The 26764-nt window shown below is 63.7% G+C and overlaps 3 protein-coding genes across 9 annotated transcripts in view; 2 read left to right on the top strand and 1 right to left on the bottom strand.

Moving 5' to 3' along the window:
* UIMC1 (ubiquitin interaction motif containing 1) overlaps positions 1-4083 on the top strand; it is a 38263-nt gene extending 34180 nt beyond the window's left edge. For 4 of the 6 annotated variants that reach the window (XM_061360220.1, XM_061360217.1, XM_061360219.1 and 1 more), the window contains 3 exons: positions 1305-1425; positions 3115-3178; positions 3614-4083. In XM_061360220.1, coding sequence (XP_061216204.1) covers positions 1305-1425; positions 3115-3178; positions 3614-3864 — 436 coding nt within the window. In that variant the 3' untranslated portion in view covers positions 3865-4083. Of the gene's footprint in view, positions 1-1304; positions 1427-3114; positions 3179-3613 lie in introns of those variants that run through there. The other 2 variants (XM_061360221.1, XM_061360222.1) reach the window with 2 other exon arrangements.
* A 602-nt stretch (positions 4084-4685) lies between these two features.
* On the top strand, positions 4686-9973 carry HK3 (hexokinase 3). Its single transcript, XM_061360230.1, has 19 exons — positions 4686-4840; positions 5257-5308; positions 5393-5555; positions 5860-6008; positions 6123-6242; positions 6339-6434; positions 6519-6615; positions 6699-6882; positions 7050-7205; positions 7291-7524; positions 7603-7907; positions 7984-8123; positions 8256-8375; positions 8463-8558; positions 8657-8756; positions 8886-9069; positions 9137-9292; positions 9459-9692; positions 9784-9973. The coding sequence occupies exons 1-19, from the start codon at positions 4701-4703 to the stop codon at positions 9917-9919; spliced, it is 2862 nt and encodes a 953-aa protein (XP_061216214.1). The 5' UTR covers positions 4686-4700; the 3' UTR covers positions 9920-9973.
* A 144-nt stretch (positions 9974-10117) lies between these two features.
* UNC5A (unc-5 netrin receptor A) lies at positions 10118-22289 on the bottom strand. 2 transcript variants are annotated; one of them, XM_061360231.1, is made up of 16 exons: positions 22178-22289; positions 14344-14565; positions 14088-14231; positions 13907-14010; positions 13626-13806; positions 13344-13511; positions 12986-13150; positions 12713-12901; positions 12310-12609; positions 12131-12218; positions 11886-12054; positions 11563-11796; positions 11311-11460; positions 11065-11229; positions 10810-10988; positions 10118-10617 (listed from the first exon to the last, which is right to left on the bottom strand). In XM_061360231.1, exons 1-16 carry the CDS (start codon positions 22287-22289, stop codon positions 10452-10454), a joined length of 2736 nt encoding a protein of 911 aa, XP_061216215.1. In that variant the 3' UTR covers positions 10118-10451. The 2 variants fall into 2 exon arrangements, with proteins under 2 accessions (XP_061216215.1, XP_061216216.1); XM_061360232.1 differs by lacking the exons at positions 13344-13511; positions 22178-22289 and having other exon boundaries at positions 14344-14636.
* Between the last annotated feature and the right edge of the window lie 4475 nt (positions 22290-26764).

Here is a 26764-nt window from a genome sequence, read left to right as displayed (position 1 = left end):
CGGGTCAGGGGTACATGGTCTCTGGCCATGGATGGAGGGAGCTGTGTAGCTAAAATGGTGCTAACTCAGCCAGTTTCTAATGGGAGATTTGAGCTTGGTAGCCCTGGGATAAGAAGGGGCTAGGACAGGGAGGCTGTCAATATGGCACCTGTAGTGATATTCTTAATTAAATTAGACTTTCAGAATAGCAGTGGCTTTGTTTAATGTCTTTCCATGCAGCCCCTCCTCCTGCCACCCACACAAAGCATCATAAGAGAGGATCTGACAGTAAAATCCCTGCTATGGAAGCAATTTTGCTGTTACAAACAGTGGATGGCAACATCACTAATGGAATTAGGCTAATTATAGAGAGGACAGCTTCTGTTTAGACACATTATCTGGGTAATCAGCACTGACTGGAAAGAAAATACAGGAAAAGTACTGCAGAGTTTTGCTTGATGGGGGCTCTCCAAAAGCATTTTAGAGCCTGGGGTGAGTTTTACTATGAGAGCACTGCTCATCAAACTGAACACAGTGCTGCTGGGGCTGGTCCCTGGGGATTTGCCTCTTCTTGGAGATGGTCCATTCCTGAATAGCTCTGCGGCTGGATCCTCCCTTCCTGAAGAGCCAGTGCCCTCCTGCATGGTTCAATCCCTGCCGAGAGCCAGTGTGGAATTGAGTGTAAACCCATGCCTGACCCTCATCTCCTTTCAGCCAGGATAATTCTGTTCCCAGGCACACTTAGGAAAGGGGGACAGGGATGTCCTGCATGAGCTTGAGCATCTTCTACACAACTGAATGGGTCTGAGGAGCACACTGTGCCAGCCCCCCAGCAGGAGCGAGTGCTCTGCATTCCTCTCCCAGCGTGGCATGATGTAAAATGGAGACAGTGCAGAGAAAGACTTGATTTACTAGTCAGACAAGTTCATCCAGCCCTGGTAAAATGTCTCTCTGATTTAACACACTTGGTTTGCTTTTCAGGCAGAATTTAACTCCCCTTTGCAAAGCCCTTGCACTTCATTTCTGTGGATTTTGACAGGGTGCTTTATGTCTGGGGAGAAATCAGCGGTGTTTGAGATAGTTAGATGAGCAGATTTGATTACTGTCCCGCTGCTGCAGCAGCAGGATACAGGGGAACAGGCAGGGAAAACTGATAATCACTCAGTCTTTGCGATTGGTGCTGGCCTGACCCCACTGAGCGAGGCCTGATCTGGTGACATGTCTTCTCTGTGGTGTGGCCTGGAGGAGGAGAGTCACTGCTGGTGGCTGGGAGCCCAGTGCAGGGTGAATCCTAATGTGGTGCTCTGTCCTTTGCTGCCTGGCAGGTGTGAGAAGTGCTACCTCTGTAAGTCACTGGTGCCACTGCTGCAGTATCAGAGGCATGTGGACAGCTGCCTTCAGGCTGCTAGGCAAGCTCAGGGAACCAGGAGGCTGCGAAGAGCCAAGGTGAGGGGCGACCCTGCAGACCATCTCCTCTGCTTTGCGCTGGGTTTGGGGCTGGGTTGGCAGCAGGAGCTGTTTCCCTGGTTGATGGGATGAGCTGACCTGGTGTAGGATTGCCTGTCTTCCGTGGCCAGACAACTCATTGCCCTCCTTCCCACGACACTCTGTGAGAGCATGGACCTGTCCCAGGGGTGAGCTAATCCGGCAGAGCTGCCAGTAACCTCTCCAGCAGGCAGGCAGCCAGCACTGTCCCGCTGCCAGACAGCACGCCTCAGTCCTGCAGGCTTCCTCGTCTGAATATAGATGGAGGGCAGTGTCAGGGTGACAAGCATATCTGACTTGATCCACAAGCCCTTTCCCATGGGGAAGGCTTCAGAGCCAGAGTAGAGGGAACTGCTCGGTGCTGAGAGCAAACTGTAGCATCCCAGGGGAGACGTGGAGCTGTGCGGGATGTGCCTCTCTAGAGGTGGGAGGCAGGAGTATGGGTAGCAGCTTGTTCACAGGCAGTCATCAGGTGTTGGTCCCCACTGTGTTGTTCCGCTTTGGTGATCCCAGTGGAGCACAGAGAGGGTCCTTCCAAGCCTTCCTGCTGGTTCCTGCAGGCAAAGCCCCAGTGCCACAGCTTTGCCTGCGCTCAGAAATGTGATTCTCAGCATGAAGATGCAACATGATGTCTTAGTTTCATATAATCCCTTAAATCCATCACAGGCCTCAGCCCTCTGGGGATTCAGATGCAAATGATGAGATTTCTGGTGGATGATTTTGGCTGGGATACAGCCAAGTGCTGTGGTTCAGAGTACTGCAGGGCACGGCTGCTCCTGCATGTGACCAACTCTGGGGGGGGTGTTTGGCTCTGTCCCTGTGCCCCAGAGCCAGCTGGTGTGTGGGGTCCTGTACATAGGCACATGCACAGGGTATGGGGGAAGGTGCTGGAGCTGGTGGCCATTTGAGACAGCTCAGCAAGGCTCTGTGTTTCCTCTGGCCCTGCCTGTCCCAGGGTGGCAGGTCACCAGGGGAGCAGGTTATGCTGGGCATGGGCTGGGCTGTTAGAAAGCTTCCTAGTGGCATTGTTGGCCTTGCAGGTTCTTGCCACAGCACATTTTGGGGTGCTTTGCAGCCCCAACCCTGCAGCCAGGATACCAGTACCTTCTAGAGCATTGCTGGAGTCAGGGAGCAGCCAGGCCAAGCGGTCTTCTCTCAGCCTGTGTGACCAGAGCAGGTGCATCTTGCCAGGGGCTGAGAGGGAGCACAAGATACATGTTCCTCTTCTGGCTGTTCCCTCCAGCACCAAGCCCCTATGCACTAGAACAGAGCAGGATGGAGCCTCAGAGCACAGTGCTGGAGATGTGCCCGAGCCATGGCAGAGCCCCTGGTGCTCACATTCCTGTGACAGCCCTGTGCTCACTGGCTGGGCTTGGGGGTGGCTTCCTGCACCTCATCCTCCCTCCTTACCATGCTCTGCTTTATTACCTGCCTTTGGTTGCCTTTGATCAGGCACCAGGCAGGCTGAGAATGGGGCAGTGCCCTTCCCATTGGTGACTAGCTGTGCTCAGCTGGAAGCCCTGGAAATGCAGCATTCACTCTTATAGCCAGCTGGACCCCATGGGCTGGGGGAGCGTGTGGCCACGGGGCCACCTTGTCTTTGGGGTTCCCTCGTGGCAGCACTGTGACTGTGTTCTTTCTCCTTAGCAGGACGTTGGAAGACAGGAGAGGGGACTCCTCAGGATGCTGGAGCTCTCGGAAAGCAAGTCTGCAGGTGGGAAGCTGCTCTCTGTGCCTGGCTGCCTCAGGGCTGCCCTTTCCCAGCTCCCCCTGTTAGATCCCGCTCAGCCTGGACTGTGCTGTGACAGCAAATTCCTTTTGAAGGGGTCTGTAACTCCTGAGCAGAGCATGAGGCTGGGGCTTAGCTAGTTGTCAGCATCACCCAGCTGGCTGCAAACATCCCTGCCTCTGCCTGCTGGACCGGTGCACGCTAGGGGCGTGCTCGGAACCATTGCATCAAGAGATGTCCGGCTTCCTGAGGGGGTGGCAGGGTGCTGCTGTCCCTGCCTGCACACTCGTGCTTCCCTCCATGGATCCAAGCGCAAGAGGAGAGGAGCAGGGAGAAACGTTCCCAGCAGCACCCTCCTCCCTTGCCCATGGCTCACGACAGAGGGCAGCCAGGCAGGGCTGACATGTGCTCTTGTTGCAGGTGCTGATGCGGGGACCCCCCTCTCTGGACTAGGAGACCAACAGTCCCCTCCTGCTCGCCCAGCCAGAGCCAGGGGGCCGGTGGGGAGCAGCCCCAGCTCCCCTCAGCACCTTCCCTTCACCGTCTCCCCCGTGAAACCCAGCATCTCAGAAGCCACAGACTGCGTGGTAGACTTGGAGCCACACGCGGCTCTTCACCTGGGCAGCCAGCAGCAGAGCAAAGGCTGCCGCCGGAGGAAGCACAGGTTCTGAGGCCACCGTGGGCAGCAGGTCCCCTCCATGGCACCGTGACCCCGTTCTAGCGCAGCCCCCTTCTCCCACCCCCCCTTTTCTATGTTTTGTACGACCTGTGCAGGGAGCGCTGGGTGGAGCCGTGGCTGTGTGTTTTATAGGTGCCTGTGCAGCTTTGCTCTCTGTTAAAGAAATGGAAATATATTTATGTATGTTTTTATGAAACTGCAGCAACACTGAGGAGCTGTGCTGGCTTTCTCTGGGGAAATGGGAGGCACTGGAGGGAGGAGAGGAGGAACGGCTCACTGTGCATCCAAAATCACGTTTCCACAGCCTGGCCTTGGGCTCTGGGGGGGTGCTGCGAGCCCAGGGCTCTCCTGAGCAGGGGTTGCTCTGTGTGGATGGGCACGGTGGGAAAAGGACACCTCCGTGCCAGCTGCCTGCTGCAGTCAGTGGATGTGGAGACCAGTGTGACCGCGATGTCCCTGTGTCCTTGCTGGCTTCCCTGGCTGCCGTGTGCCTGCGGGGGGGATGGAGCCTGGACGAGGCTGTGTTGTCCCCCGTTCCCCAGGAGCGCTCTGGCCCTGCGGTAGAGCCCCTTGCTAGGGACCGGCTGGATGTCTGTCTCCTCATTGCGCTGCTTCATCAACGCGGGGCCAGTTAAAGCTGGGATCTGAAGTGAGGCGAGCGGGACCGGCCCGTGCGGGGCGGGGGGGGGGGGTGACCGTTGGCTGCGGCAGGGCGAGCGGCTCGGCCAATGGCGGGCCGGGGCGCCCGGGGGTGCCGTTCCTGTCGCCAGGGTAACGGCGGCGGCGTTGGTAACGGTACCGCCGGGGCTCTGCTGCCGGCCGTCCGCCATGGGCAGCCCCGAGCGCCGCCGAGCTACGGGCAGGGGGCCCGGGAGCTCCCAGGAGCAGAGCACCGGTAGCGCCGCTGCGCGCAGCCTCCCGCGGCGGGCCTTGGGCTCGATGGACCGGGGCAGACCGCCCGTGCAGCGGTGAGGGGCTCCGGCCCGCCGGCGGCCGAGCGGCGCTGGGAGCGGGGGAGCCGCGTTCGGGGCCGGGGATGGGGCTCAGCATCCCCCCTTGTGCCCTCCGGGCGGGGCACAGACCGGCCTCTGGCCTCCCGCAGGTTGAGGACACAGGCGGGCAGGGTGAGGCAGGGGCAGCCCCTTTAATCCCCCGGCCCCCATCGGCGTCGTCTGCCTCCGGCTGCCGGGTCACAGTTGTAATAGGGAGACACTGCAAAGCAATGATGCTGTTGAGGCTGTGACCCTGTGGAGCTGGGACACGGAGGGAAGTGGGAGGCAGAGTCGGGAATGGGCCCCAAAATCCTGCTCGGGACTGGGCAGGCCAGAGCCGTGTCCCCCTGCGGGCTGGGGCTCTGCGTGTGACACCAGCTCCCTCCACACAGGCCCTCACTGAGCCAACAGCGGGGCCAGCACAGCGATTCTGCCGGCTCCCCGGTAAGGCCCATCCCTGCCTCGCACCCAGCAAGAGGCATCCCTGCCCTTCAGACCCGCACTAAGGTCCAGGCTCATCATCCCCAGGTACAGAAAGCCCTGCGGGCACTCACGGTCCCGCTGGAGACGCTGCAGGTGCTGAAGGGCCACATGATGCAGGACATGCGCAAGGGGCTGAGCCGCCAGATGCATGCGCAGGCCACCATGCAGATGCTGCCCACCTTCATCTGCTCCATGCCCGATGGCACCGGTAAGGCAGCCTGTCCTGGCGATGGGCTGCTTTGCTACCTACAGCCCCCTACAGACTTGGCCCTGGGGTGCTGGGGAGGGGTGCACTGGTCTCTGTCCATGCACTGCCCTTGCACTGCCTCTGCCAGTCCCTGGTGCAGGACCAGAGGCCAGGAACTGGTTCTCTTGTCTCCTGTGGTGGTCTCAGGCTCTCAGGAGCCTCTCCCATGGGTGGGTGACTGTCCCTGGGAGAGGTTAAGGGGCAGGTTATAGGGGATCTGCCCCAGCAAAGGTCTCTGCCTGACACCACCTCTGCTCCCCCATAGAGAAGGGTGACTTCCTGGTGGTGGAGCTGTGCCAGAACTATGTCCGGACCCTCTGCGTAACCCTCTTGGGTGACGGGAACCAGAGACCTCAAGTGATGTACAAGATCTTTGACATACCCATGAACATCACGCAGGGCAAGGGGCAAGCGGTATGAGGAGGCCATGGCACATGGCAGCTCAGCAGGGCTCCGGGGCTGCCTCCCGCAGCCTGGGTGCTGGGTAAGCGATGCTTCTGTAACCAACCCCTGGCCATGCCTTTGCAGCTCTTCAGCTTCATTGCAAAGTGCTTGCACCAGTTCCTGGCTGGCCTCAGCAGCCTCCAGCGTCGCTTCCCCTTGGGCTTTGTCTTCCCCTTCAGCTGCAAGCAGACACAGCTGGACAAGGTGGGTGGGATAACCCTGACCCCGGTCTGCAGCGGCCTCCTGCCCAGCACATCAGTGGTGCTTGAGGCCAACAGCTCGGCCATGTGCTCTCCACAGGCAGAACTCATCTCCTGGTCCAAGGGCTTCAAGTGCCCTGATGTGGAGGGGAAGGATGTTGTGCAGTTGCTGCAGTCAGCCATCAACAAGGAAGAGGTGGGGGGCCACGAGGTGAGGGGGCCTGGCTGGGGGCTGCCCCCATGGAGGGGTTAATGATGCTCTCTCATTGCTCCTGGCCAGCTCTATGTGGATGTTGTTGCTCTGATGAACGACACTGTGGGCACCATGATGACCTCCAGCAAGGATGATAAGGCCTGTGAGATTGCCATCATTGTAGGTGAGCAGCTGGCATCCCCCATAGGAGGGCGTGGTAGTGGGGAGGGGGGGTGCACCAGTGCTCACCCCCATCACTCCCCACAGACGTGGGCACCAACAGCTGCTTCATGGCTGAGGCACAACTGGTCGAGATGGTGGAGGAGACCAGTGGGAGGATGTGTGTCAACACCGAGTGGGGCTGCTTCGGGGACGATACCACCCTAAGGGGCATCGTGACCACCTACGACCAGCGCGTGGACAAGGAATCCTCCAACCCCGGGAAGAAGAGGTGCTCCCACCCCCCCAGTGAGGGTCCCCAGGGCTCCTCGTCCATCCCTGGGCACGTCAGCCCCCACTAACAGGAGCACGGGGCTCCCTGCACTGCTCCTGGATGCTTTCAAGGGGCCAAGAGGTGCCAGGTAGGGCACAACTGACCCCCATGATGGCTGCACACAGGTTTGAGAAGCTGGTGGGCAGCCTCTATCTGGGGGAGATCGTCCGGCACGTGCTGATCGCCCTGGCTGCTGAGAAAGCGATCTTCACTGGGAGCAACACCGGCATCCTGAGGAACAAGGATGTGCTCAAGACCCATCACGTCCTGGAGATCATCAGGTGAGTGGGGAGCAGGAGCTGCTCTGGCTGGGAGGACAGGCGGGTGATGGGGAGGACATAACCAGCACTGTGTCCTCCCTTGCAGCCACGAGGATGGCATGGCCAAGACGAGGAGCATGCTGGAGTCTTTGGGACTGCAGCCGAGCGAGCGGGATTGCTGCCGGGTGCAACAGGTCTGCCGGGTGGTGGTGAGCCGTTCTGCCACGCTCTGTGCCGCGGGGCTGGCTGCCATCCTCACACACATGTGCCAGAGCCGGGAGCTGGAGCAACTCTCGGTCAACATCGGGGTGGATGGCGAGTTGTACCGAGATTACCCCAGGTGAGGAGGGACGCGGGGCTCCCACCCCAGTGGGATGCATTGCACCCGGCCTTTGCCATGCTCTTCCTCCTCTGGCAGGTTTGGGGAGATCCTGCAGAGCGTGGCGGGGCTGCTGGCCCCGGAGTGCACGATCACCCTCCTGCCCTCGGTGGATGGGACCGGGCGCGGGGCAGCCATGGTGACGGCGGTGGCTCTGCGCCTGGCGGAGCAGCGCCGGGAGGTGGATCAGCTGCTGGCCCCTCTGCGGCTCAGCCTCTCCGAGCTGCAGCGCGTCCAGGCGCTCATGAGACGGGAGATGGACCTGGGGCTGCGCAAGGAGACCAATGCCACATCCTCTGTCCGCATGCTGCCCACCTACGTCCGTGCCACGCCTGATGGCACTGGTGAGGGCTGGGGGCCAGGGGAAGGGGGTGCAAGGTGGCTGTGGCCCTGCTGATGCCCTGTGCTGGTGCCCTGCAGAGCGAGGGGAATTCCTGGCGCTGGACCTGGGGGGAACCAACTTCCGGGTGCTGGTGGTGCGTGTGGCAGAGGACAGCATCCGCATGGCCAGCGAGATCTATGTCATCCCCACCTCCGTCGTGCAGGGCACTGGTGTGGCGGTGAGGCCAAGGAGAGGGCGAGGGGGTGGGAATTGCCTCCCCCTCACTGCCCATGGGCCTGAGATGGGGCTGGGAGAGCCCCTGCTGCATCACCCCAGCCTGGGCCCTGCTGACCATGGCTCCCCTCTACAGCTCTTCAACCACATCATTGAGTGCATCATGGACTTCCAGCTGAAGCAGGACCTGATGGAGCAGACCCTGCCACTTGGCTTCACCTTCTCCTTCCCCTGCCAGCAGCTGGGCTTGGATAAGGTGAGGGGATGGCTCCAGACCCTGAGGATGGGGAGGGCCCCGGGGTTCAAGGAAGCTGCCCAGCCCCTGCTCCTACCTCCCTTGCAGGCAGTGCTGCTGAACTGGACCAAAGGCTTCAACGCCTCAGGCTGTGTGGGGCAGGACGTGGTCCAGCTGCTGCGGGATGCTGCCCAGCGCAAAGAGGTAGGGAAGGGCTTGGGTACAGTCATCTGTCCCCAGGGTGTCACCCTGCACCCAGCAGTGCCACTAAGCCACATATGTCCCCATCTCTGGTTTGGCAGAACTTTGCGCTGAATGTGGTAGCTGTAGTCAACGACACGGTGGGAACCATGATGTCCTGCGGCTATGACGACCCTAAATGTGAAATCGGCCTCATCGTAGGTGAGGAGCACTGCTGCACTCAGGGGTCTCGATCCCCTCAACACCACCCCAGCCCTTGTGGCATGGCCACAGGGTGCCAAGCAGCTCTGCAGAGCTGTGGAGGGGGTGACACCAGCACGGGGCCCGCAGGGACAGGGACCAATGCCTGCTACATGGAGGAGATGCGGAACGTGGGCACTGTGGAGGGGAATGATGGCCGCATGTGCATCAACATGGAGTGGGGGGCCTTCGGGGACAACGGCTGCCTGGACCACATCTTCACCACATTCGACCGGATGGTGGACGAGAAAACCATCAACCCGGGCAAGCAGAGGTGGGTGAAGGCCCTGGGACACACACAGGGGGTTTGCTGTGCTCAGCTAAGGCTGTGCCTTGGGTAGGTTCGAGAAGCTCATCAGCGGCATGTACCTGGGTGAGATTGTGCGCTACATCCTGCTGGCAATGGTGGAGAAACGGGTCCTGTTCCATGGGAAGCCCTGCCCCAAGCTCCAGACCAAGGACATCTTCCAGACCAAGTTCCTCTCCACCATTGAGATGTGAGTGCTGGGCTGCAGTAGGTTCCCTGAGCCCGGGGTGGGAGGGTGTGAAGCCAGAGGCCAGGGAGAGGGGCCACACTGCACTGATGTGGCACATACAGGTGATGCCATCTCCTGCCTGTGGGATGGGGACAGTGGTGCTAATGGTGCCGCTGTTCCGGGGCAGCGATGGGCTGGCCCTGCGGAAGGTGTTGGCCATCCTGCGGGACCTGGATCTGCACGCCAGCTTTGAGGACAGCGTGCTGGTGCGGGAGGTGTGCCAGACCGTGTCCCTGCGGGCGGCCCAGCTCTGCGCCGCCGGCGTGGCTGCTGTGGTGGAGAAGATGCGGGAGAACCGGGGCCTGGACCAGCTGGTTGTCACCGTTGGGGTGGATGGAACCTTGTACAAGATGCACCCGCAGTGAGTGGGGCTGGGGGTGGCAGGGACCCTATGGGGAACATGGGGTGCGTGGGGGACACCAACCTTCACCATTCCCTCCTGTGCCCTCCAGCTTCTCCCAGAACCTCCAGCAGACGCTGCAGGTCCTGGCACCCAAGTGCACCGTCACCTTCCTGCAGTCGGAGGATGGCTCGGGGAAAGGGGCCGCGCTCGTGGCGGCCGTGGCCTGCCGCAAAGCTGGGCCCTAGGCACAGCCACCGCTGCCATCACCCCAATAAAGCGCTTTCCTCCCCACCTCTGCCTGCTGGGGGCTCACGGGGAGGGCCTGGGGGGCAGCACACGGCCAGGCAGAGCCCCACGTAGCAATATATAGATCGAATTTATTTACATTCAGGTCCGGCAGCCCCCCCGCCCGCGGCACCGCTATGTACATAAGGCCAAGTGTCAATACTTGAATGCACTTAATACAGAATTAAAAAAACGGTCTTTACACAACACGGCACGGGGCCCCACACGCAGACAGCACGACGGCACCGCACGCTCGACGCACACCCAGTGCCCCCCCGGCCCCCCACCATGGGGCTGTGGGATGCCCAGGGCCGCAGCACTGGGGAGGGTTCCTGACTGCCGTGGGACACGGGCATCCCTGTGTCACAAAGGGACCAGGCAGCCCGCACTGTGGGCTGTGGGGCAGCAGGAGCCTGGGGGCCGGCCGGGGCCCCCGCTGCCCCATGGCGGTGGTCCCCCAGGAGCGGGGTTGTGCCTCCATCCCTGCCACGCTCAGCATTCGGCCTCGGAGACGGCGAAGAGGGCACTGTCCTGCTTGCCCACCTCGGCCACGGCGGCAGCCAGCTGAGAGAGGTTGCCATTGGGGAAGTGCCGCGCTTCCCACAGGTTGAGGATCATGGCTGTAGGGCTGGGCTTTGAGGCGAAGAAGCTGAGATGGCTGGAGGGGGGTGAAGAGAGGGACCACGTCAGGGCAGAGGGGTGGCTCTGCATACCAGGACCAGCCCCATGCTGGCCTTACCTTGGGCACCATCCCGCTCCCAAGGTCCTGCAGCATGCCAGCATCCATAGCTGTAGGATGAGCCCAGAAACCCCCATCCCCATCCACCATGACACCTCATCCCCAACCAACCTGTCGAGGTTGAGCTTCTGGGCCAGCATCCTCCAATCGGCTCCCCGGGTGCCCGGCGGGTCCAGGCTGCTGATGATCTTCTGGCGGATGAGGAAGGGGATCTTGAAGGCACTGGGGCCCACGAGGGCTGGGGCGCCCACCTCGCTGTCAGGGACCAGCCAGTCCGAAAACCTCGTGTCCTAGGGCAGAGCAGCAGAGGGGTGACGTGAGCCCATCCTGGGGTCACCCCCAGGCTCCCCCCAGCCCTGCCCTCACCTTGGCGATGTTGAAGTTGATGGTGAAGCTCTGCCCATCACCCTCCACTTGCCAGACCCAGATCTTGCAGGCCAGCTCACAGGTGCTGGGGCTCAGGCGCTCCAAGGTGAAGGTGCAGTGCAGGAAGGGCTGCAGCCCGCTCCAGATGTGGTAGAAAGGGATCTCCTGTGGTGGGATGATGGTGGGAAGGAGTCAGAGTGGCAGAGACACCGTCCCCTATCCCCAGTTGCCAGCCGGGCTCCCCACCTGGTAACTGGCGAGCAGCTTGCTCTTCCAGAGGGAGCTGGGCATGTCGTGGATGGAGAGGCGCAGGTTGTGGTAGCTGTCCTTGAAGTGCAGCACCCGGGGGGCTCCGATCAGCTGCCCCCCCAGCTGCTTCTCCAGCTGGATCACCTCCTGCCGGCACAGCAGCGGTCAGGCAGCAGATGCTGCACCCTGGGAGCACATCCCTCGCTCCGAGCCGGGATATGGGAGGGTTACACGGGGCCCCCCCGGTACCTTGAGGGTGTCCTGGGTGTCGCTGAGGCAGTACACGCGGATGTTGTACTCGAGCGAGGGGCATGCGGCCGGTGCGAACAGGACCAGCTTGAGGCGCTTGGAGGCCGCCATGCTCAGGGACTCCCCGACCAGGGCAAAGCGCCCCAGCTGCTCCGTGAAGATGTAGCAGGCCTGCGCTTCCAGCTGGCAGTAGTACAGCTCCGTGCACGGCTCGGCGCCCAGCTGCAGCACGTCCTGCGGCACCCAGAGACACGCACCGCGCCCATGGGCATCCCCCCCTCCAGCACCCACCATGGAACCCCCCGTGCCCGGCAGACACTCACCTCCCACGTGCCCTCACACGACTGCTTCTTCAGCCGGATGCTCCAGTTCTCGGCGCTGGCCTCCACGCAGTGCCCCATGGCCAGGATAGCGGGGCGCGTGAGGAGCACCCCAGGCGGGCCGCAGCTGACGATGGGGCTCAGCAGTGTCTGGCAGCCAGCGAGGGGCAGCCTGTACCATAGGGGATAGATGAAGCAGGAATGTCCCAGCCCAGCAGCCCCCGGGCCCTGGCAGCCCCAGCACCTACCTCACCTCCTCCTGCTTGTGTAGGGTCAGGTAGACCTCGTAGATCTTCCCCCGTGGGATGGCGTCGGGTGGGATGAGCAGGCTGATCCCTGGTGGCGGGGTGCAGGCAGGGATGAGCCCACGGGGACCCGCCTGTGCTGGGTGATGCTCTGGCACCCTGCTCCCCCCCCCCCCCCGTACCTGTGTTGGGGATCATGAGCCGCCCCCCCAGGAAGTTGAAGGTGCCGTAGGCCATGTTGTTGGTACCGCGGGGCAGCGAACGGAAGTAGCTCTGTGTGGAGAGCCGGGCCACGAAGTCGGCGCCTTCAGCAGCGGGAGAGCTGTGGTGCAGCGTGTGCCGCCCGGCGCCCAGCGGGCTCAACAGGTGCCCATTGGGCAGCTGGAGCTTGGCCGGGCCGTCCTGGCGTGGGCACAGCGAGCCCTGGTAGGTCATGGTGGTGGTGCTGAGGTCGGGCTGGATGGTGAGCAGGCTGGGGTTGTCTGCGGCACAAAGCACAGGGTATGGGGGGGACAGGTTGAGGACCCAGATCCTGAGGGACACCGTGTCCTGGCACGGGTGCACAGCCATGGAGCCCTCACTCACCGGCCTTGCTGGGCTTGATGCTGACGGGCTGGAATCCAGCGGTGAGGATGGAGGAGTCGGCCACATCAGCGTCCAGGCCGCCCTTCTTGCGGCAGTACACCAGCACCCCCACCAGCAGCAGCAGCACCAGGCACACGGCCACCGCCACCAGCCCCACGTACAGCGCCACGTCCTCCGCACCGGAGGCAGCTGTGGTGGGGTAGGGCGTCAGCACCCACCGGCACCCCCATCCCCTATCCCAGGGGACAGCCCCGCTGCCCCTGCTGCACTCACCATGGCTGCAGAGCTCGGAGGTGCAGTTGCGGGTGTCCAGCTCGGGGCCGTGGCAATCCCGGCCCCCGTTGCGCGGCGCTGGCTCCGAGCACTCCCGGCTGCGCCAGTGGGTGCACTCGGCCCCGCACACCGACCACTTGCTCCACTCTGACCAGGCACCATCCACTGCGGGCACAGCCGGGGGTCAGCGCCCCACTGCCAGCCCCTCCCGTGCCCCGGGGCCGCACACATGGACACACAGGGGGTGTGAGGACGAGACAGCCGGGGCGGGAGGACAGGGACTGGGCTGGGTGCAGCGGGGAGTGCAGCATCGGCATTGGGGGGGTGGGCAGTGGCGATGCCCCGGGCCGGCCGGTACCTGGACAGAGGGTGGTGCAGGCGGTTTTCTGCACGTTTTGGCCCTCACAGAAAGCCCCCCCGTTGAGGGGTGTGGGATTGGTGCACGTCCGGCTCCGCTTCTGCCAGCCCCGTCCACAGCTGGTGCTGCAGCCCGACCACTGCGTCCACGTTGACCAGCCGCCGTTCACTGGGTGGAGAGGGACCCGTCAGCACCCCGCGGGCATGGGGGACACGGGGAGGGACAGGACGGGGAGGGTGACACTGGGACAGCATGGCGGGGACGGGCACGGTGGGGCCGTACCGTAGACAGTGATGGCGGCGGATGCACTGCGGCGACGGGCCACGATGTTTTTGGCCACGCAGGTGTAGTTGGCGGTGTCGGCCAGGCGGGCCTGCCGCAGCACCAGGCTGTGCTCTGGCGTCACATAGACGTTGGCGTCCAGCGCCGGGTCCACCAGCTCCTCGTTGCGCAGCCACTCCACCTGTGGGGCACGGGGACATCACTGGGTCACCCCCTCGGTGTCCCCTTGGGGAAGGGGCACCCTCAGCCACATCCTGCCCTGCCAGAGCGAGGGGTCTCACCTCGGCCGGGGGGATGCCCTCGGGAGGGCGGCATGGCAGCACAATGCCCTGCTCGATGGAGACCTCCCTGGCGGTCGGCTCCTGCTCAAAGTTCTTGCGCAGGTCTGTGGAGGCACAGGGGTGAAGTGGGGGAACTGGGGCCAGAGCCCCACACCCCATCCAGGCACCCACAGACACTCACAGGCGATGCGCACGAAGGCCTTCTGGCTCTTGGTGGTGCCGGAGGAGCTCCAGGCCACGCACTGGCACCAGTACTCCTCCAGCCCAAAGATCTTCTCCACTTGCTGCCGGGTGACCTCGATGCGCACCTCCATCACCGGCAGCCCTGCCACCGGCGGGCAGCATGTCAGCACCAACACACCGGGAGGGATCCCCATGTGACCCCCCCACCTGTCCCCATGACCATGGATGCTTTCGCCCCTTGCGCTGGTGCTCACCGGTGCTGCGGTCAGTGCTGTGCTCCATGACGTGGTCACCCTGGTGCACCCACTCGCCGTTGCACTTGAAGTAGATCTGGGTGGCGGGGGTGGCGCGGCAGGCCAGGCTCACTGCCCTGTTCTTGACGATGTAGACGTCCTCCGGCTCCAGCTGGAAGTGCGGCAGCAGGTCCGGGGACGCACCAGACACCGGGTTGGCCACGGTCGCGCTTTGCTGAGCACCTGCAGGGAGATGGGGGCTCAGACACCTCCTGTGTGCCCAGGCTGGGGGATCACCCATACCAGTGTGTCCCTGTGCCTCAGCGCTGTCCCCCCCCTTGCTGCCATGCGGCAGCCCCCTCCTGTCCCTGCCATCCATCAGGGAGAGCATCAGCACAGTGCTTGCGCCCGCTGAACCCACACCGATCCCTCATGTCCACACTTAGAGCTAATGAAAAGGAAATGTAGTGTGACCAACAAGGGCCATCGCTCACGCCTCCCAGGGCGCCCGCTGCCACAGCTCCCCCGCACACTGCAAGGTGCAGACCAGGGGCTGCATCCTGCCCCAGGTGCCCTGGAGCAGCACAGGGATGCAGAGTGAACGGAGGGGCGCACGGCCCATGCCCTGGGGACACTGGCACCCACCTGGGAGCAGGCACAGGCATGGCACATGGGGGCTGGCTGTCCCCGGTGCTTCTGGGCTGCACATACACCCTTTGGGGCGTCAGGTATCCCCCAGCTTTGCTTGGGGGCTGTGGGTGCCATGCAGCAGGGGCCAGAAGTGCTGCATGTGGCACAGCCCCACAGTGCCCATGTCTCCAGCCCATTCATGGCCGGGTGACCCCGCTCCCTCACCCCACTGGCTCCTGCTGCGGAAGGAGTTAATAAACCAGGGCCCTAAATAAGCATTTGATTAACAAACGATAAAATAGCGATTGTGTCACTGAATGAAGCTGTAATTGCTGCTGCTAATTGGCTGGTTAGGATTTAATAAGCAATTAAATGGGATGGAATGCGCAGTAATTAAGTGCCTTCGTTTGGCAACCACTCGCCCACGGGACCCCCACTGCCCATGGTGCCCACCCAGGCTGGCTCCTGCTTGCACCGCAGACTTGGGGACACAGAGGACACGGGGGACACAGAGCTCCCTGGGCCCTGGCTGGGGACCCCACTGGAGGATCTTGCTCACAGCAGCCAGATCTGGCTCCTTCGAGCCAGGGAGCAGGTGCCGAGCGAGGCACCGCGGTGCCCGCCGGGACGGGCAAGGTGCGGCAGCTAATTTAGGCGGGGAAGATAAACGGCAACCATAATGCGCCGGTTATTTCCCCATCAGCACTTTTACAATGTCGCTGGCAATTAATTTAATTAAAACCCCTGTCGGGGATACAGAGACATTTCATATTTCACTGGTTTAACGACCCCCCCACACGCAGCCCGGGGCCGGCCCGGGGGTCACGGCGCGGACAGGCTCTGCGGTCCCCAGCGCGGTGCAGGGCCCGGTGCTGTCTGCATCATGGGTCAGCTCTCACTGCTGTGCCTCCCACTCAGGCATCCCTGGGTGTCCACGCTAGTGTGTGGGTCTCCACGCTGTGCCAGGCAGGGGATGAGATGGGAAAAGACAATCCAATTTATCCATTAAGTACCGGGTTCACCACTGCACAGCGCTGCTGCTGCCTCCCACTCGGGCATGCTGGGTGAACGTGAACGGGGAAGCAGTGCTGGGGACTGGCCTTGTAATCACACATGAAATGAGTACAGCAATCGCTGAGCTGTGTGTCTATCACCATGGAAGCGTGGGGGCCAGCAGCGATGGATGGAAGAGGGAGGATGTTAATGGAGTCCCCCAGCACCCACTCAACCAGGTACTGGGGGTCTTTTGGGTAAAGTGGGACCACAGGCAGCAAATGAAGCTGGGGACATGCGGTGAGCATCAGAGTAGGGGGGCTGCCAGGTACCACCACAGATGCCATCCTGCTGCTGGGCACTGTGTGGGACACTGTGGGGCTCCACACTGTGGTGTGGTCATGGCATGGCTGGGAGGCTGGAGCTGGTCTGGAGCCCTGGTGATGGAGTGGAAGGGCTGCGGTCTGAGTGCTCCATGCACTACAGGCACCCCATCCATGATGGGTACCCCATCCATGACAGTCTCCATCCATGATGGGCAGCCCATGCACTGTGGGCACTGCATGCACAATAGGCACCCCATGCACCCTGTAGCCACCCCATACAGCACAGCTATGCCAACCACCCATGCTGCGGGCACTCCAAACCCCATAAGTGCCCCTATCTCTGCAGGCCGTGCTATGCACCATGGACACCACATGGCCACCACATGCAGTGTGGGCAGTCCCCACGCCGCAGACGCCCCACGCAGCGTGGGCACCCGGAAACGTGGGCAGCGGCCCCCCACGTGTGCCGGCTCCCGCATCGGCCTCGCTCACCTGCTGCTGAGTTGCCATGGAAACAGGCAAGATGCTTATGTCACCTTGGCAAAGGGAACCGGGAACTTCGGCGGGGATAGGGAACGGGGACTGGGGGGGGTGGCAGGGCACTGGGTCCCATTCAGCCCCAGGACCCTGCGCCTTGGCAGGGGCACAGCCAGGCTGGGGGCTCTTGCAGCAGCTGAAGGGCTAATTGGGAGTGCGGCTTGCTCCAGTGCTGATAAATCACGGCCAGTAAAGCCAGTGCATTAAGCAGGGCTATATCATCAATTATTGCTTGCCCACGTGGGCTAACGAGGGCACTGGCAGCCCTGCCGAAGGGGCAGGGTGCTCGGGCTGGGAGCAGGGCTGCAGCACCCACCTCGGAATGCAGAGGGGATGGGGACACCCTGTGATGGGCTCCAAGTACTCCCCTTCACCCCAGCAGTGCCGGACCCCCAGCAGCTCCCGGTCTCCCTCCCCATGCACAGAACACCCCTGCTCTCTATGCCCCACAGCTGCTGCCATCGCAGGGGCCACCAGCCCCTCACTGCAGCACCTGGGTCCCCCAGCATCAGAAACAGCAGGTGTACTGGTGTTACTGGGCAGGGAGAGACTGCAGGACACTGCACTGCCTAGCATGGGGGCACTGCCAGGACCCACTGGGCAGCAGCCTGGTCCCTCTCAAGGGGCTGAGCCTGCCCCTGGTGCAGGTGCCACACTCCCGGCAGTGCTGAGAGCAGCACGCTGGCACCTCGGTGCCTGCCGCGGGGACACACCGGGAAGGTCAGCGTGTTCTTGGCGAGTAGAGGCTGCCCGCGGGCGGCTGCGGCAGTGCCAGTGCCAGCACCGGCACACCAGTGTGTGCCCGCTCGGGAGGGAGCAGGCAGCTGCTCTGCCATGGCTCTGCTCTGCCCGAATGCTGCTGCCCAGCCGAGCCCAGCGCATCGTCCAGCCCCAGCCTCCCCCTGCATGATGCGGCCACCTCGGGGGTCCCTACAGTGGGGTTGGGACCTCGATGCCAGCACGCTGCTGTGCCCCCTCCTGAGGATCCCCCCCGGATCCCTGTGGGATTTGCAGCCGGTAGGTTCAATCTCAGCTGGCGGCTCATCCATCGCACCCGCGCCAGACCTGGCACACCATTAACATGAAAGATTTCCTTGCACCTCCCAGTGCCCGGCCTGAGCTCCGGCAGCGGGTAATTAAAGCAGTAATTGCTGCTGATTGCTATGGCCTAAACGAGGGCAGGGTGGGTGTCACGGGGAGGGCAGAGAATGCCTGGCTGTGCCCAGGGGAGCTGGGGGTGCCAGCCCTGCCTGCCGAGGAGTCCCTGCTGCCGCAGAGCACAGAGAAAGGGAGCTGGCACAACTCACTGCAATCATAAAGCTTGTCTGAGGCTTTGAGCCGGCCACCATCCTGCCAGGAGAGCCTGGCTCCCAGCCACAACGAACCGGTGCTGCCCCCGGGAGACCCCCAGACAGGGGACACAGCATTGCCTTGCACTGCTCAGCTGCCTGCGGCTGCCCCAACACTCCCCTGGAGTACCTGAGCATAGGCGAACACTCCCACTGCACCCACGTTCCCACCCCATGCAGCCCCCCGGGGATGCCAGGCAGGTGCCGGTGCCAGGCCCAGCTGGGCAGGGAGCCAGCAGGGTCGGATGCCAGCGCTGGGCAGCAGGGCCTGGCTCCCGGCCAGTCTGGCGCGTGGTGAGCACTGGGGACGATGTGATGATGGGCACAGCGTGCCAATGGGTCCCCCATGTCCAACAGCCACAGTGCCCCCCCCGTCCCAGGGCCATGCCCCCCATTTCCCAGTGTGTCCCCTCAAGCTGGATGCTGTCCTGGTCCCTGTGCATGTGCCTCACACGTGCCAGCCCCATGGCCATGGCAGAGGCTGGATGGGGTGGTGGGGCTGATGGGTGCTGGTCTCCCAGCGAGTGCATGGCAGCGTCTGGGCGCTGATTAAGCGAGTGCTCATTATGAATGAATTAGTCAGGCGGGCTTGCATGACAATGGAGCTGCCTAATTACGGATCTAAGCTGATGCCGCTCTCCCCATTGCATGCAATTAGCATGTGCTGGGGCAGGCAGGGCTCCCTGTGCCCTCACCCCGCCTCAGTGCTCCAGCCATGCCCATGCTACCCTGTGCCCAGGGTCTGCGGACAATGGTGCCAGCAAAGGCAGCCGGGGGTGGCAGCCCCTCCACAGGGACCAGCTCTGCCTGCCTGGGGGATACTGGCCCTGGCACCCAGTTCTGGGCACCCTTTTCCAGGCACCCATGGAATAGGACCCCTCTCAGCACTATAGAACACACAGAGCCCTATTCTGCACCAGTCCTGGGTGCCTGCTGAGCCCCCCAGAGCCAGCATGCACGCAGGACCTGTGCCAGCCATGCCAGCCCATCAGCAGCACTGCACGGGGAGAGGGTTCTGTCCTGGCTCCAGATTAGTGGGGTACGGGGGGCGCCCCCAGCCCAGCCTGGCAGTGGGATGGGGTGAGGGAGATAGGACTGGCCCAGACCTGTGTGCTGGGGGCCTGAACCAGCGGAGCTGAGTGGTTCCCTGTCTCTCCTTTAACTGACAGTGAAGAGCAAATGCTCCCGCTGAGCCCTGGCCCCGCTGGGAGGAGCGTCAAGGTGACCCTCAGCCCCGTATCCCTGCTGGAGCAGGGATGGGAGATGGCTGGGGTGCTGGGAAGGCCCTTCCAGCCATACACCAGTCCTGGGTGCTGAGGTTCAGCCCTGCAGCCTCTTCCCCTCCTACTAATGGGTGACCCAGTGGTGACAGCAGCCTCATCAAGGGCTACCTGGAGGGGGACCCGAGACTCCCACCCTGTGAGCAGGAGCCCCAGGCAGGGCAGGGTTTGTGGGGGCCAGGGTAAGCTGTGATCTGCCTGACACCCATCTGCGAGCAGCACCCATAGAGCAAACAGGCGGCAGGGCCAAGGGATACTTGACAACTGGTTGAGGATGGGGTCCCAGTGTGGCCAGCCTGCAGCCAACCCACCTCAGCCTGCCCACAGCAAGACACACAGTACACAGAGTGGTGATGGTGCTGACACCAAGGGTGCAGGAAATGCACAACTCGCCATCCCCATGCCATCATCCCTCAGACACTGGCACCATTCCCAGTGTAGCCCTGGGCACCGCTGTCCACTCAGGTGGGACAAGCATCAGCTTTACCCATGGCTCTGAGGTTCCGTGGTGGCTCTGGGGGTTCCCAGCCCCTACCAGCACCACCGGAGCCCGATCACCTCCTGCCGGCACCTACCAGGCCCCTCACGGTTTGGTGTAGTGCCAGCCCCGCGTGGCACTGGGCCAGAACAAACAGCCCTGGGCAGGCTGCGTCTGCCGCGTGCTCGCGCTGACAGCCGGCACAGCAGCTTCCCAGCCACGCATGCAGCAAGCGCCAGTGCTGCCCATCACCCTCTGCCCTCCTGCACAGGCTCCACTGCCCAGCCAGGCACAGGGTGTGGGGTGCTGATGGGATGCAGTGACCTGGGTGCCGGGCTGTGGGGCACCAGGTTGTGGGTGCAGTGGTTGGGGGCTGCCTGCTGGAGCCTGAGGGTCCCCAGCAGTGCGGTGAAGCTGGTGGCAGAGCAGTGAGAGCAGAGCACATGGACCCGGCAGAAGAGCTGCAGCAGGAGCTAGTGTGGGGGCAAGGGGCAAGCCTGAAAGCGGAAGATGCTCTAGGGCCTTCCCCATGGCATCTGGCAGCACTGGGCCAGGGGTAGCTCTGGGGCAGAACCCTGCCTCTCTACCTGTGCCCACCCTCCAGTGCAGCAGTCGAGAGGGGTGCTCAACCCGCTCTGCTGCCCATGGGTGAGCCTCAGCTCTCACTGCCGTTCCCCTGCGGGCACCGGCAGCAGAGCAGGCAGCAGAGTAGGCAGCTCACACAGGGGATGCTGCTCCACAGCTGCAGGCAGGGGCCCTGCGCCTGGACAGCCAGGTTCCCGTGTCCAACATGTGCATCAATGCCCTCAGAAGCAGGGGTCCCTGCCATGCCGTGCCATGCCGTGCCGTGCCAGGCTGGAGCGGCACCCGGTGCGCAGAGGCCCAAGCCCTGGCCCGTCCTTGCCGAGCAGTGGCCGTGCCGGTGCCTGGGCTCAGTCTTGCCGCGGCCGGCTGTGAGCTGCCTGCCAAGCGATGGGACCCAGCTCCCGCACAGCACTGCCCCGAACCGCGCTGGCACTGCCGCCCCTCCCACACACCTCCCTCCGCAGAGCCGGTGTGGGATGATGCGGCGCACCCCACGTCCCGCTGCCCCCCAGCTCCATCCATCCCCACGGCCCCGACAGTGCCATGAAGACAGCAGCGCTCCATGCTGGGGGTCGGTACCTGCAGCACCCTCCATGGCGGGGGGTGCCCACCCACCGCGCCGGCTCTGCAGTGTCCCCCTGCAGACGGGGCCATGCTGGGAGCGCTGGGAGAGGGGTCCCCAGGGGTGCCCGGACGGGAAAAAAGGGTGCTTGGAGCCCGGGGGATGCAGCCCCGCTGGGTGCCCGCCCGGCGCACCGAGGCCAGGCACCGAGGACATCTCCGGTGGTGAAAGACGGGGTGTCCCCACCAGGACCCCCGCAGAGCGCGCGTCCAGCCCCTCGCAACTCCCCGCCCCCAGCCTGGTCCTTTGTCTGCAGCCGCCACTTCCAGGCTGCCGTGACACCTGCCCGCAGCCGCCAGCCCCGGGCACCCCCCGCACCCCCCGGCTCTCGGTCCGGCAGCCGGTGCCGCTCGGCCCCGGGGATCCGTCCGACCAGCTCCCCCACCCGCCGGGTCCTGCCCGATGAGGGGGAACGGTGGGCAGCCGGGCTCCGGACCGTCTGCGTCTGCAGCAACACCGATGCAGCCCCGCAAACCCCCCACGCAATGGCCACCCCCGCGACGTGACAGCAGCTCTCCAGAGTATCCCGTCACCACGGTCCCCCGTGTCCCGGCCAGGTGATGGGGACGGAAGGGACCCCGTGTCGGCGGCAGGGATGCTGTGTGTGGGTCAGAGTTCCCGTGCGTGGGGCTGGAGCCCCATCCGCGGAGCAGCTCCGCTGTGGACACCCGTGCCCGGGGCTGGCAGAGCCCCGGGGGAGCGGAGCCTTCCCGGCCAGGCGGCGAGCGCCAGCCCCGCCAGTGCGGGCAGCGTCCGCGATCCAGCCCCGGCTGGGCACGGGTGTGCGGCCGTCCGTGGGCACGGGGGGGGCGGCGGTACCTGCCGTGGGAGAGGGGCACGCCCCCCGCACCGGGACCCCCCGGTACCCCGCAGCCGACCAGGCACCCCGCACGGAGAACGACCCTCGGGAGGGCACCGCTGCCCGCAGGACGCCCGCCCGCCGCCGCCGCTCCCCGGGTGACCTTGTCCAGCCCCCGGTGCCCGTTTCCCTCCTCACTCCCGCCCCCCCATCCCGCCCGGGTCCCGGTGCCCGCGGGGGGCGCGCGGTGACTCACCGGCGGCGGCGAGGAGGGCAGCGGCGAGCAGGGCACCGAGCGGCCCCGGCGCGGCGGTGGTGGCGGCGGCGGCGGCGGCGGGGGCCCGGCGGCGGCGCGGCCGCGCACCCATGGCGCGCCCCGCGGAGCGCTGCGGGGCGAGGGAGCAGGGCGGGCCGCGCTCCGCGGTGCCCTCAGCGGGCCATGGCGCCACCGGCCCCCGCCACCGCCACCGGCCCGGCCCCGCCGCTGCTGCCGCCCGCCGCCGCGCCGCTCCGCTTCGCCCGGGCGCCGCCAATGCGGGGCGGCGAGCGCGGACCCGCCCGCGGAAGGGACGGCGCAACAGCTGGGCGCGCCCCCGCCGCCGCCCCCCGCCCCGCACAGCCGGCACCGCACCCCCCCGCCTGCATCTCCCATCCGCATCCCGCCCCGGACAGGCGCGGGGGGTCCGCAGCCCTGGTTCGCTTCCCCCGGGCAAGGTGCCACCCCCACGGCACGGCATCATCCCCCGGGACATCCCCCCCGGCACGGCACTCCCCGCGCACCCTGCTGTGCCCCCATCCCTGCTGCAGACCCGCTCCGAGTGATGCCCAGCGGTCCCCCAGCCCAGCCTGGCACCCCACGGATGGGTGTGGGGGGGACCCCAGGAGAAGGGAGTCCTGCCTGCACCCTGCCTGGCCACCACAGCTCATGCTGGGCAATGCCACGGGAACGAGACCACCATCTTGGTGGGACCATGTGCCACCCGCAGGGACCCACCTCACCGACCCACGCGTGGCCCTGTCCCCAAAGTGCCCCACACGCAGCCAGGCTGGTCCCTCCCAGGGGGTTTGGCTCTGCCCCTGCTGCAGCATGTGGCCCCTTCCCTCCCAGCACCACCCCTTCACCCAGCCACGGTACCGTCACCAGCAGCCAGACCACAGTATTGGCATAGGGTGAAAGGGGTGAGGCTGCACTGGGGTACCTGAGGGACTCCCAGGCCCCTGTGGGAACCAGGGCCCATGCCAGTAGTGCCAAGCAGCCCTCTGTCCCCAGCAGCGGGAACCAGGCAGGGCAGGGCTGGGCAGAGGCTCCCAGCACCACGCAGAGATAATTTCATTAGCAGCTGCAGGAGCAATTAACAACTGCTCTGATGCCTTCAAGAGCTGAAGCGGGTGCGAAGCCAGCACGGCTCTCCCGGGTGGCACTGGCTGTGCTGCGGCCTCCATCCGCCCCAGTGCAGCACTGGCAGTGCCAGGAAGAGCCAAGGCCGGAGCAGAACAGCCCCGGGGTGAGCCAGAGCCATCTCCCATCATCACACCCCTGCCAGAGGCCTCCCGTATCAATATGCTTGTTCACACGTGCATGGTGCCCATGGATACTCACTCCCATCCCATCATGTTGCCCCAGGCACATCCTGCACGGATACTGGTGGGAGCCCAGCCGGGAGAGGGGACCCCCAGCTCACCGTGGGCAGAGCCGTGGTGCAGTGCTCATCACCCTCCTTCAGGCTGGCTCCTTATTACTGATGGCATTTGCATGGAAACAGGATGTTTCTACTCCTCGCGGCTCCATCTGCTCCCGCTGAAGTCACTGCGCTGCACACGAGCTCCCGGGGGGCTGCCATGGGAACCAGGGTGAGCTCTCCTGCAGCGCCAGGACACCCAGCTCGGCACCCCCTGCCAGGCAGGAGCACCCAGTGTGGATGGCACCTGTGCAGGGCACCCAGCATGGTGCCTCCCTGGGGCAGCACGGTGGGGAGGGGGCTCGGGACCCCAGTGTGGTACCAGCCCCATCTGCTCCTTGTGCTGCTCTCCCGGGATGGTTTCCAGCTCCCACTGTGCCGGTGGTGCCAGCAACAACAGTCCCACCACCCAGGTACCGGGGTCCCGGTGCTGCCTGGTCCTGCCTTGGCTTTGTCCAATGCCACCGTGCTTCACGCAGCATGTCCCTCCTGCACCACGGGCTGGCATGGCCAGGCTGTCTGTGGGGAAGCGACAGCGTGCACTGATGAATTAATAGAATTTAATTAATACAGATTGGGGACATCACTTTCAATTCTGTTTGCTCTGCCTCTTGCTGAGGAGGAGATGAGGGGATGGATGAGCTGGATCCTGCTCCACAGCTGCCAGAGCCCTGAGCCCTGCTGCCAAGGGATTGTGCCATCATGGCTTGTGCCCATGGGGACACCCAGCACCCCTGGCCACCACCCAGGGGAGCATGAGGGGCCACAGCATGTGGGGAGTCACAGGATCTGGGAACTTCAAGGACTGGAACACGGTGCCTGGACAGCCCAGTTCCCCCAGTGCAGCATGCTCGGTGCCTGGGTTTCCCATGGCTGCCGGAGCCCCGGGGGGATGCTGGAAGTGCTGGCCCCACTGGGTGCTGTAAATGGATTATTGCTCAGACTAATTAAAATGGAATTAAAAATTAATTCTCCTCTCCATCACGCCGTGGTCATGGCTCAGCCGCGTGCTACAGCCATGGTGCCAGGGCTCCCTCCTGGAAGAAACTGGATTGAGTTGGACATGGAGGGATGGCATTGCCCAGCGAGTGGTTGGTACCCGGCTCTGTGGGCTGCGGCTGCCATCTCCCTGTGGCCATCATCACCTTGGCACTGTCCCCTGCTCACCATGAACTCTGGGTGCCGTATCCAGCCAGGGAGCCAAGGCAGCTCCCATCCACCGCCCCATCCCATTCCTGACCTCCTGCCCAGCCCCGTCAGCCATGGTCAAGGCCAGCCCGGAGATTTTCTAAACTCCCATCAAATATTTAAATAGATATTTGAGCTCATGTATAATGGATCAGCCGTGTGCTGCCTCCCCATCCATTTGTGGTGTTTAAGGAAGTCGAATATTAAACACCATTGTATTAGCAAAACCGCCGTCTGCTTAATTGAGTTACAAACGGGGAAGGTGCTGACGAATAAACAATGCATAATGCATGGCCCCACAGGCAGGATGCGGCCTGGCCCCTGGTGCCAGGCATGGACCGGGCTCTGTGTGGTGCTGGGCACAGGAGGGTACTGGTGGGGAGCAGGGACTGGAGCTGCTGGGGTCCACAGCAGAGCCAAGGGTGTGAGGAACACGTGTGACATGTGAGGGACACGTGTGGGAGCATGGCACAGCATGGGACAGCATGGCATGGGGCATCCCACGCCTCATCCTGCACAGGGATACTTGGAAACAGAGGCAGTGAGAACAGCCCCAGCCACATGAGGAACAGGAAGACTGTGACAATAAAAAGTAAATAAATATGGATGTTGAGGACCTAATTCTTATAAGAGGATTTTCAAAATTAGCCATTTGCAAGAGCAGATTATCGTTTGTGGTGCCAGGGGCAGGACAGGCTCCATTAAGACGTATGGCAAAGCCCATCCCAGTACAGCCCACTCCTCACAGCCCTCGGCACCCACAGAGCTGCTCCCTGCTGCGTAAGGACATGGATTTGCTGCTGCCATGGGGTGGCTGGAGGGGCTGGGGCTCAGTGCAGTGGCATCCTGCACACGTGGGTCCTGCACACACAGTGCCATGGTGCCAGAACCTCACCGGACAGTGCCAGGCAGCGGCAGTGCTGGACAGGAGGGTGGGCACAGAGGTGGCACATGGCATGGGGTCTTCAAGGGTGGGCCTGGCACCCCCAGCCCAGGCATGGGGTGGCTGCACCAGTGGCAGTGTGGGGCTGGGATGGGGGGAGTGGGGTGGCCAGGCAGTGAAGCCACTGGCCTGCACATCCCAGCCAGTGCTCCCAGCCAGGGCACATCCTACGCAGGGAGGGTGCTCCGGGATGAAACTGGTGCCGATGCCCCCCAGCAGTGCTGTGAGTGCTGGGGCACCTTCATATACCCCGAGCTGAGCAGGGGCAGGAGGCTGATGGGGCTCCCAGGGGCTTTTCTCATCCTCTGACTGGGATTTTCTAACCAGGCAGCCAAGCAGAAACCTCACTGCGGCCCTGCACAAAGGCAGCATCCCTGTCCCCATCCCTGTCCCCACACCTGCCTGGGGCGGACACGGCTGCGAGCAGCAGAAGGTGGCCTATACACGGGCAGGTTTTGGGGCTGGAAGTGGCCATGCGTAGGGCAGGGGTGGTGAGCTCGCAGGCAGGGCAGGGCGCAGGCAGCCCCGCACCCTGGTGCCCAGTGCTCCTGCAGCAGCAGCAGCAGCAGACAATTAATTAGCAGGGCGGTGGGAGAGCAGCCGGCGGAGCTGCGCGGGATCGATGGGAGCATCGACCGCCCGGGATACACCGGCCCTCCCAGGCAGGGACGTGGGGCTGCTCAGGGATAGGGATAGGGAGGCTGGGAGGGAGCCCGGCAGCATCACCAGCCCCTCGTGAGGGGACACCGGGGTGCGCAGGGTCAAGAGGGAAGGGATAGGCGCTGGTGGCACTGCCCACTCTCTGCTCTGTGCCCCAGCTCCTTCCGAGCCTGAAGAGCGAGTGGTCCCTGTGCCATGCTGGGAGGATGTGGGGGTGCTAATGGAGCCCTACCCTTTTCCTGCCTGCCTCTGACAAGTGGGAAGCGCAAGCCTGTCCCTGTGGAGAAGGAGAGTGCTCAGCCGTGTTGCAGAGCCTGGTTGCCATCCAGATGAGAAGTGACAGCAAGGGACCCTTTTCAGGTACACGTTCCCA

Source organism: Neopsephotus bourkii, unplaced genomic scaffold (genome assembly GCF_033783945.1).
Source record: "Neopsephotus bourkii isolate Nb327-2 ecotype Australia unplaced genomic scaffold, CSIRO-AGI_Nbou_v1 NB_1016, whole genome shotgun sequence".
NCBI classification, from domain to species: domain Eukaryota; kingdom Metazoa; phylum Chordata; class Aves; order Psittaciformes; family Psittacidae; genus Neopsephotus; species Neopsephotus bourkii.
The sequence above is the reverse complement of the archived record's forward strand: the minus strand, read 5'-3'. Positions and strand labels throughout refer to the sequence as shown.

Excerpts from the sequence above, each read along its gene's own strand:
- HK3 (XM_061360230.1), top strand. The coding sequence starts at position 4,701 with ATGGGCAGCCCCGAGCGCCGCCGAGCTACGGGCAGGGGGCCCGGGAGC. Across the intron at positions 4,841-5,256 it reads GGCAGACCGCCCGTGCAGCG|GCCCTCACTGAGCCAACAGC; the intron begins GTGAGGGGCTCC and ends CCCTCCACACAG. Across the intron at positions 8,376-8,462 it reads AGCAGCTGGGCTTGGATAAG|GCAGTGCTGCTGAACTGGAC; the intron begins GTGAGGGGATGG and ends CCTCCCTTGCAG.
- UNC5A (XM_061360231.1), bottom strand. The coding sequence starts at position 22,289 with ATGGGTGCGCGGCCGCGCCGCCGCCGGGCCCCCGCCGCCGCCGCCGCC. Across the intron at positions 13,807-13,906 it reads AGGGCATCCCCCCGGCCGAG|GTGGAGTGGCTGCGCAACGA; the intron begins GTGAGACCCCTC and ends CGTGCCCCACAG. Across the intron at positions 12,219-12,309 it reads GCTCATGATCCCCAACACAG|GGATCAGCCTGCTCATCCCA; the intron begins GTACGGGGGGGG and ends CCCCGCCACCAG.